The following is a 10,000-nucleotide window of genomic DNA, read 5'->3' on the forward strand; positions in this document are numbered from 1 at the left end:
AGACATTACTGGGGCCACCACGGTTGGCACATGTGCGTGACTGTGCAGAGCAGTTTGATCGAGTATGACCAGGTTGGGCACACTGAGGGCATCAGGCTGTGGAACGACAATGTTTGGCAGGATGTCCTAAATGCCAACAATTTTGGCACTGGCCAGGAGGAGGTTGATACGGTCGGACAGGGAGGGATTCTCCACCAATGTAAACATTAAAGAGGAAAGTAATTTTGGCAATGTTAGAGGGGTTCTTACGATGACCTTTGGGAGGAATGGAGTAGCACTGTACTGATATCGCATCATAGTCCGTGAGGCAGGCAAGTCTTCTGCACAATCTGACCAATTTTTGTTATAGTTATGGCAGTTTGATGGGGAGATAGAGAAAGTTCCAGTGTAAGTATTGAGGGTTGGGTGTGGTTCTGCAGGAATGGGGTAACCGGAGAGATCAGTTATTGTTGAAAATGCTATAGATGTTACTGTGACGAGACGGGAACAGTCGGGTTGGTTTCGGAAAGAGACTTTGCCTGCTTGCTTTTGGAGGCATTGCTGGAAGAGGAGACTGTTGTCAGAGCAGGGAGCTGTGGGAGGGATCACAAAAAATCAGTCCCATTTGGCTGGGCGAAATAGAGTATTTAAAATATTTGTAGAGATGGGAGTAGTAGAAGGACGAGGACATGTGGATGAGGGAGTAGTGTTGAGGGAGGTAGTATTATGGAGAGATGAGCAATAAGGCTGTAAAGTAGTAATAAGGGAGGATGGGGTAGTTGATGAAAGGTTGTGGGGGGTAAAGGTGATGAAGCTGAGCATGTTGGGAAAGTAGGAATGTCTCCTAGATATTGAGTATTGATTTGGGTGGACAACGTACTAGTAGGCATTGAGGATGGGGTAGTAGTTGGTGTTTGGAGCCATGGTCAAAGGAGAGCCTGGGGTCGGGGAATCGGGAGAGTTTGAATTGGACAGGGACAAGGGACAAGCCTCATTGCCCCTAATAAGGGTATAACGTTTTCTGTATTGGCTATAGTAAGCCTGATGTATGTTGGGTTGAAAAACCGTCCACCCCTCAGGGTCCCCTTGAGGGGTATGGGCTAGACAACAATAACAGGGGAATACCGTGCCCATGGCTCCCGCAGGCAGTTCATCCTTTCAGCACAGCTCTCACACCTTAGGAAGTGGATAGGAGAAGGGGTTCAGAAGGGGTTGGGGAAAAAAGCAGGAGGGAAAAAAGACTATGCAAAATTAGTTGAGTCAAGGGATAACAATGGGCAAGGGATTAGAGGGGAAGGAAAAGAAAAGAAAAGACCATGCAAAATTAGTCAAGTCAAGGGCTGAGGCCCAAAGCAGGGGAGATCCCCAGCATTGGGTTCCAGTCCCCATCTCCTAACCCCCCCCCCCCCAACAACAACGGGCAAGGGATTAGAGGGGAAGGAAAAGAAAAGAAGAAAAGACCATGCAAAATTAGTTGAGGCAAGGGCTGAGGACAGAGAGATGATCCCCTACAATGGGCCTCAGTTCCCGTCTCCTAAGCCCCACCCTCCATGACAACAACGAGCAAGGGATTGGGGGGGTAAGGGCTAGACTACTAAACAGGGGAATACCGTGCCCATGGCTCCCCCAGACCATTCATGGCTGGCATAAAATCAGCCTTTCATCCTTTCAACACGGCTCTCACACCTTGGGAAGTAGATAGTAGAAGGGGTTGAAGGAGGGAAACAAAAAGGGGAAGGGGAAAAGATCATGCAAAATTTCTTGAGGTGAGGGCTGAGGCCCAAGGCTAGGGTTATCCCCAGCACTGGATCCCAGTCTCTGTCTCCTTGCTTCCTTAGCCCTCCTCCTCCAACAATGTGCATGGGATTGGGGGGTGGGAGAAGATAACTGAGGAGACAGTTGTGCCAGCTGGTTTTAATTAGCGTCGGATTGTGCTGAGAGGTTTATATCTACTACTCTTATTCAGTATGTATGTTGACCAAGTCTGTTTTTCACAACAAATACCATAAATATTTTCTTTCATATCACTTATCTGTGGTATTTTCATTTTTGGATCCTAACTAGGGAACATTAATACCAAATTAAAGAAATTTTTCATTCGCTGTCATGTCAACAGCCGAAGATCATCAGCAGCCATTAATGGTCCAGAGATAAATGATCTAGTTCTCAGGGAAATAAACATTTAATGGTTAATGCTTTCATCAAATAAATGTGCTAGACATCAAAGGTTACATAGCCCTATTAGGGAAATAAAAATTCCATCTGATAGCTTAATTTACTCACACGAGGAAGTACACGACTAGCTTCCTTGATTCACAGGCCCATAGTCTCATCCCACATTTATCCCAGACTTTTAATTTTAACATTAACAGGAGGTACAAAATGTTATCTTCAACCTTCATCCTCAGAAATAAGAAGGGAACGTCTATACCCACACTGAAAATGGGATTCCCAGTGTTCCAATAGTGGCACAATGTTGCAGGATGTATGAACAATAGTCCTGCCAACCAGCCTAAGCCTTTGGTACACATTAGATAACCTTAATAGAGTAGCATTTATTATTTAAATACAACCAATGATCACACTTGTGTTGCACGTTGTACAAAATTAATTCAAATTATCGACGCACAACAATATAACTTGGTGACATATGTATGACAAATAGACTTGCATCCATCCTCTTCAAAAAGTATCATGTAGCTGAACAAATATATGGAAAGAAAATGCAATCCAAACATTTTTCTACTTTGCTATTCTCATCAATACTCAGAATCTTACAAAGATGTTAAAAGCCTTCAAAGTGTCTTTCCGTTGTACAAAAAATTACTAAGTTACCTTAAAAAGAAAGCACTGGATGACCGACAGAATTTCTAAAGTGAGCGGAAACTTCTCCAGCTTTTGGATTAAAGAAGAATTTTCCAAGTTAGTGTGCTTAACCTACTGAATGCATTGTCACCTTTGCATATTTTCCAGAATGGACGACTCACAACCTATAGTGAATATTACAGGCTCACTTGTTTATAGTATAAATAGTCTATAAATAAAATTTTGATAGATCTCTGCTTAAAACATACATAAAATAAATAAAATAATGACATTATTGCACCATGAAAATTAAAGGAGGGAAAGTAACACCAATGCAATTATATTCTCAATCCACATCGCATACAAAACAATCTCTCTTCACTTAACAATGAGAACATGACACACTGGACCTCCCAGGCTTTACATAACAAATAATAACAATATAGTTTCCACTCATAACACTATGCACACACATTCTCATAGACATTATGATTTGGCAAAATAACATGTGATGGTAGACTTATACTCTGTATGCAAATGATGTGTCACTTCTGTGTAACAAGTTAAATGCATTGTCATGGAATTTAAATCCATCATAAGTGTAAAGTTCCATGGCATAAGATTTTTCAGGAATCAAGTTTCTGTATGTGAATGTATCCTAATTTTTCAATTTGATTGCAAACATCTCTTGCAAGAGGGGAGGGAGAAACAAAATCTACCATTATCACAATCTAAAAGAATGGTAAAGTTTGAGAAAACCATTTCTTTACCACATACAAAACAAGGTTTTACCTTCAAAGTATAAAATCACTTCCCTGTCAAATATCCTAATAAACATCTTTGGTTCCTCTTCCTATTTTCCATAATACAATTTATACAATAACAATTTTAGCATTTTACATGACATGGTTAGCTTTCCTTTATAAATATATCTCATACATAAGCTTATATGGAAAAAGGCAAATAAAACTATAATAAACATGAAACATGTCAAAAGTCAGAGTAACTCTGCACAACCTTATGTGGTCAGTTCAACTAAAATTCTCAAATATAACTATGGGTGTTGTATATACTCACATCTCTCATTCAAAATGCAATTTCAATGTTTGACTCTAATGAATGAATTTACTCTTGGAGGACATCTCATATATACGTAGGCATATATATGAATGGCAACAGCATTACCATGTTCATCAAATGGCAGGAAAAAATACACAGTACACACACAAAAAAAAAAAAAAAAAAAACATGGATTTCACCTCCAGGTCTTACCTCATTTTCTTCAACTTTTTTTGTGTAAAGTGTTTTTCTTTCGGTCATGCCTAAGTATATGCAAGTTCAAGTTTATGCTTATTATGTTTATGTATATGTGCATATGAAAGTCTTTCTGCATGTGTATCAAAAAACAGTCAATCAAAAAATACATACACAAATGCACGTGTATCTATGATTAGTTATATATGTGCATGCATATATACATACTTCAAGTTTTCAGGGAAATTGCAAGTATTTCTCACAATGACCAGCAGAGCACAAATTCACATGGAAAGCGGGAAAGAAAAATATTTCCCGAAGCGCCTTAGTGTTAACTTCCCTCCCCTGGCCCTTCTATTCAATTTTGTTTTTCTCTCCTCAAGATTGATTTAGTTCTGATGTACTGAGAACATGTGAGCAAACTAGGATAATTTTTAACGAAATTCTATTAATTAGAACATTCATCAACTTGCAATATAGATGCATGGAAACTTTCTCCTCTCATTTTTTTGAATGATTTTTTTAAATCTTTTTTTTTTTCCCTTTTTTTTCTTACTCATCACTTTTCCCAGTTTAATGCCATCACCATCAACAAAGTGCATGCAAAACTCTGCCTTAAACATGGGAAAATATGAGATATAATATTGTATTTCAACATTATTTGAGTCATTATTAACAACATTGTGCTGAATGGAATACATTATGACTTCTCTATATCAAATGACTTGGGTCGTTATCTTTGTGAATGAACAAAGATCTATTTAATGTATTAGAATATTGTACAAATGAAATGGATGGCTCCTAAGAGAATTACAGACAAAATCTTTAAACAATATTACAGAATAACAAACATGTAATTCAGATATAATCTCCTTATACACAAAGTCCTTAAACTAAGTGGCATGAAGAAAGACAGGAGAGACACAAGGAGGAGAAAAGAACAAGAAAAGACAGAGGAAAACATGACATGGAAATCTCAGTGTAATATCTCCTAGTGGCCAGATCACATGCAGGATGGTGTGCTGAAATGTTATACAATGACAGAGCATGAATCCTAAAAGGGAGATCAACATGTGTGCATTTACCTGGGTTTTAGAATGTGGAGAGAGGGGTGAGAGATGGGGAAAAAGTAGGTGAGGTGTGAACTTTGGCACAATCACATAGCCACAGTATATTCACATGAAAACACAACCATATGTTCCTAGAAAACATTCTAGGAGACCTTATCCTAATGAACACAGTCAAGCACACTTTGGGCAATTATTGCCATGAGTGATGTTCTTTCCTGTTAACCCACAAATCACAAAAAATAAGAAAAAAAGTCTAACACTTTCCATCATCCTTTACCCATAGCACTTAAATATGAACTCTCATCAAATTTGGTCAACAATTGCTACCTTCATAGTAGGACAGCACTTAGGAAGTACTCAAAGTGCCAACATCTGCTTCATGCGAGTCAGTTTCCAGGAGTGGTGTGGGTGGTGGGGTCATTGGCATTAAAGCACAGTGATCATCACGGAGAGTTGGCAGTGCCCTTAAACTTGCTTCTGTGAGAGAACTAAAGGAACGCCTTTCTTGGAGAGGGCCCCTGGGGCTTGGAGGGGCAAGGGGATGGGGAAACTTGCGGGGAGAAGGTATTGCCTTGTGGGGAGAGGAGTGGTACTTCTGGGGCGAGTCAGACAGGGTTAACCTGTGGCCATCGACCCGCCTGGGGCCCACAACTAGCATCCCAGACAAAGTTTCCTGGCTCGCCTGAGCCTGGGGGTGCACTGCCATACCAGTGTGTATATTCATTTTGCTCAAGCAACTGTGACTGCCAGTGTTGTGGCCATGATGAGGGCTGCTGCTGTTGCTGGTGCATGGGTCGATCATTTCGTCCATGGACTTGGAGGTTACTCCCTGCAGATTGGAGGGCGCACTGGGCCCATGGCTGTGAGGGTTGAGGGGCACAGCAGATAGATGGGGGTATGGCCCAGACATTCCCGGGGATGATGTTGTTGTTGGGGTCAGACTCTGGGCACTGTAGTGTGTTGATGGCAGAGGGATCATAGGCCACTGCATCATCACCGGTGAGGGCCACTGGTAGTAGGGCCCGACTGTCCCCCCACACTGGTAGTACGGCATCATCACAACTGGACTTTGGTTCATGTACCCATATGTCGCTTGATTTACCCCACTCCCAGGGTACGGAGCCTGGAAGGGGTTGGGAGAGCCACCCATCGCCTGGGTACGGTTGCTCATGGGGCTGCTGTTCTTGCTGCTCGTGCTGGGTGTGCTGCTGGTAGATGTCATTGTGCTGGCACTGTTGCTGATTTGGGTTGCCGACAACAACAATGCTGTATCCTTGCTGAGGGCTGTAGGGGGACTGGCCGGGGGAGCCAAGGAGGATGCCTCGTCGACTGGCAACTCCAGGACTTGGGAACTCAGAGGTAATGGGGCTCGAGCGGAGGCCGGTGATGCGCTGTGGGGTGAGCAAGCCGTTTGAGGCCACCATGTGTGCTTGTTGGTGGTGGTGGTGTTGCTGGTGTTGCTGCTGTTGTGGCTGGTGCTGTTGCTGTTGATGCTGCTGCTGCTGTTGGCTTTGGGGGTTAATGGGCAGGTAGGTGGAGGAGTCAGGGGCCACCCAAGGGAAGTCCATGAAGGGGACATTAACATGCGAGATGCCTGCAAAGGCACTGGGCTGGCAGGTACGGGGGTCATCGCCCCACTGTGGTGGGGACACAAGGATGATGGGCCCAGATGGGACCCCCATCCGATCTTGGCTGTCATGGGTATCCAGCCATTCCAAACCATTGGCTTCGAGGCCTTCTGTGTGCTGCTGTGTTGGCTGGTAGGGTCCACACATGACCCAGCCCCACATGGGGACGAAGGGCTGGTTGCACCACCAGGCGGGTTCGAAGGCCTTGGGGTTGCCTTCGTCATGTTCCTCTCGGCTGGGGTCTTCTCCAAACCAATCTCCTCCACCCTTTTCTTGTGGCTCGATGAACCACTCTCCTTTGGGGGCCTGGTGTGTGTACTGTTGCTGCTGAAACTGCTCTTGCTTGCTGTACTCATAATGCTCGAGACTGCTGAAGAGTTGCTGCTGTGGCTGCTGTTGATGCTGCTGTTGCTGCTGTGGCAGTGGCTGTCGCTGAGCTGGTCGAGAGCGAAGGAACCTTGGTGGGATGTCTGCAGGGTACTGGGAGAAGTGCCGTCGCCGCTTCCCCCACCCACCTTGCTGTCCTGCCACACATCACACTCAGTCAACAGAAGTAGTTATAGGACCTCTACTAATTTAACTTCCTATCCACATTGACAATCTCAAGCCTAATATTTAGAGCTATCATATCAAAAGCAGAAAAACAATGACTGTATTGCTTTCAGAAAATCAAAAAGCAACTTACCTCAGTTGCGTTATTATTCTTATCCACATCTGAAGCCATAGTGACCAAGTCCTGTGCCATGGGCTTTGGCCTTGCAGTTCCTTGAGGATTCTTTCCGCTGGTGGTGGCAGTAGAGATGGCAGTGGAGGCGAGGGGTTTGATCTGTAGCAAGGAGTCATGCACGGTTTTTGTTACTGCAGACATGGAAGTGGAGTTGCCGACAGTGGTGGTGGTGGTGGTGGGAGTAGAGGGGCAAGCCAGGGACACAGGGGTAGAGGCGAAGGGCAGGCTTCCCACGGCAGAAGCTGTGGTGAAGTCCCCATGTGGTGGACTGCTGGGCTCAGCCACACATGGGGAGTTGCACTCAGGCTGAAAGGACAGAGGAGGGTTCAGTTGATGGCAGAGGAACCAAATCCACAGTACCAGCATAAAATAATTATTGCATGTGACAATAAAAAAAAGTGAAAATACAAACTTCTAATAAGTATAAAAATCAATGACGTCACAAATGTTCAAACATGAAATTACAATTAACAAAACATTTTATGAAACTCTACAGAACCCTCTGCATACACAAATCTTCATATTCACTAATTACCAAGATTATACTATTGAAAAAAAAAAAAAAAAAAAAAAAAAAAAAAAATCTTATCATTTTCATTACTTCATAACTTGCTGGACAAACTGCAAACAACATTAACATAAAAACCAAGATCAAATACAGGGAAATACAATGCACTTATGAACACTTATGGAATAATGATGATAAAAAACAAACCTGCCAAATAATACAAAACAGGAAAAGATCACATGCATTATCAATCAAAGATCATATAGTTGCATTCTACATGCATATTTTATTGTAAAAATTTCTGTCATAAATCTTGCAGTACATATTACACCTCATCACATAATGATATGCCTCAAGCACAAACATCACATCTTAAACAAAACTACGGTCAATCAGAAAATTTATTAAAGCCAAAATAGGTAGTCAAAAACTTTTTTTTTTTTTTTTTTTTTTTTTTTAGTGATAGACTGAAACCAATCCCAAAGAAAGAAAATCAATCCAGTAGACAAATGAGAAAGCTGCCACATTTCACGGCTTATCATGATAGGAACAATTGTAGCTCCTGCAAATGCAAACTCTGTCGCAAGGAGGGTGCCGACATCCACGACCACCCAAAACCAAATGAAATTCCTGCCAACTTTGGCTCATGCTCATCCAAGGCTTCAAAATTCCCTATGGATTCATGCACTTGAAACAAACTTCCCACCAAAAAACCGACATGCAAGCCAAACAGACAAAGGAAGGAAGGAGAGAGGGAGAGAAGGAAAGGAGAGGGAGAGAAAAAAAAAAAGGGGGGGGGGAGAAAGAGAAGGGGGAGGGGAGAGGAAGCATGGGGAGGGGAGGGGAGGGGAGGGGAGAGAGAAAGAGAGAGAGGGAGGGAGGGAGAGAGAGGGAGGGAGGGACAGAGAGAGGGAGGGAGAGGGAAGGAAGGAGGGAGGGAGGGAGGGAGGGAGGGAGGGAGAGAGAGAGAAAGAAAGAAAGAAAGAAAGAGAGAGAGAGAGAGAGAGAGAGAGAGAGAGAGAGAGAGAGAGAGAGAGAGAGAGAGAGAGAGAGAGAGAGAGAGCGCACACAATAAATGGACACAATACGAGCAAGCAACAAAATACAAACAAAAGCTGTCAATAAAAGGAAGGCCAGCGAACTAAATGCAAGGAAAAAATTTATAAATAAATAATATTCAAGAAAAGGTATAAGCAATAGCAAATAACATGGAGCAGAAAAAAGAAAGAAAGGAACATATACTTAAAGAAATACAGGCAAGAACTAGATGCACCAATAAGCACAAAGCAAGCAATGCAGCGCAAGCAACAAACAATAGCATTAAAAGCTGTAGCAAAAGCCAGGCCATGGTAGTCGACTTAAAAACAAGGTTCCTCACAATGTTGGGCGTTGGGGACCGCTCAATAGGTTCTGTCAGGTACAATGTAGGTAGTAGAGGCTTGAGTGTACATCCCATCGCTGGGTATGTAACTTCCTCCAGGTTGCTGCTGAGCCAAGAAATCCAATTGAACACAGAGGAAAAAAAATACATGTAGTTAAAGCTTTCCCTTATTTACTCCAGTGTCAAATACTAGATTTCAGTCAAAATACCATAGATAATTTTATACAAAAAAAAAGGGGGAAGGGGGGTAATTTCACTAATTAGCAGAAAAACAACGAGAGCGATTCAATCCCACCTGAGGGTATGAGCCAGGGGTGATCCACCTCCACTGGGGCGCAGCTCCCCACTGTGGCTGAACGGTTTGCTGAAAGGCAAGGTTCATTGTGAGAAAGAATAATCCTTGCTCTTGTACAAATCATTTTACATGTATCTGCTTTTACATTATTTAAATTAGTGACACAGGCTTAATAGATTTCAAATCTATATATACATATAAATGTGCATAATTTCTACCAACAATCAAAATATTTTTTCACAAACCAATATCCCATCTGTAGCCGCTCCTCTATGAGCTAAGAGAGAGAGATACTAACCGTAGGCTGATACTGGTACTGCTGAGGGTAGTACACGGGCTGCGGGTACATGATG

General features: G+C 42.7%; 1 protein-coding gene across 1 annotated transcript in view; it reads right to left on the reverse strand.

The window, feature by feature from the left end:
• Nucleotides 1-2,242: 2,242 nt before the first annotated feature.
• The window catches only part of LOC119584559 (uncharacterized protein PB18E9.04c-like), a 31,650-nt gene continuing 23,892 nt past the window's right edge, over nt 2,243-10,000 (reverse strand). The window contains 5 exon segments of the mRNA XM_037933240.1: nt 2,243-6,442; nt 6,445-7,260; nt 7,422-7,769; nt 9,648-9,716; nt 9,946-10,000. The exon segment at nt 9,946-10,000 is cut by the window's right edge and continues 182 nt beyond it. Of these exon segments, the coding sequence (XP_037789168.1) occupies nt 5,714-6,442; nt 6,445-7,260; nt 7,422-7,769; nt 9,648-9,716; nt 9,946-10,000 (2,017 nt within the window). The 3' untranslated portion in view covers nt 2,243-5,713.

The sequence above is a fragment of the Penaeus monodon genome, chromosome 18, assembly GCF_015228065.2.
Source record: "Penaeus monodon isolate SGIC_2016 chromosome 18, NSTDA_Pmon_1, whole genome shotgun sequence".
NCBI classification, from domain to species: domain Eukaryota; kingdom Metazoa; phylum Arthropoda; class Malacostraca; order Decapoda; family Penaeidae; genus Penaeus; species Penaeus monodon.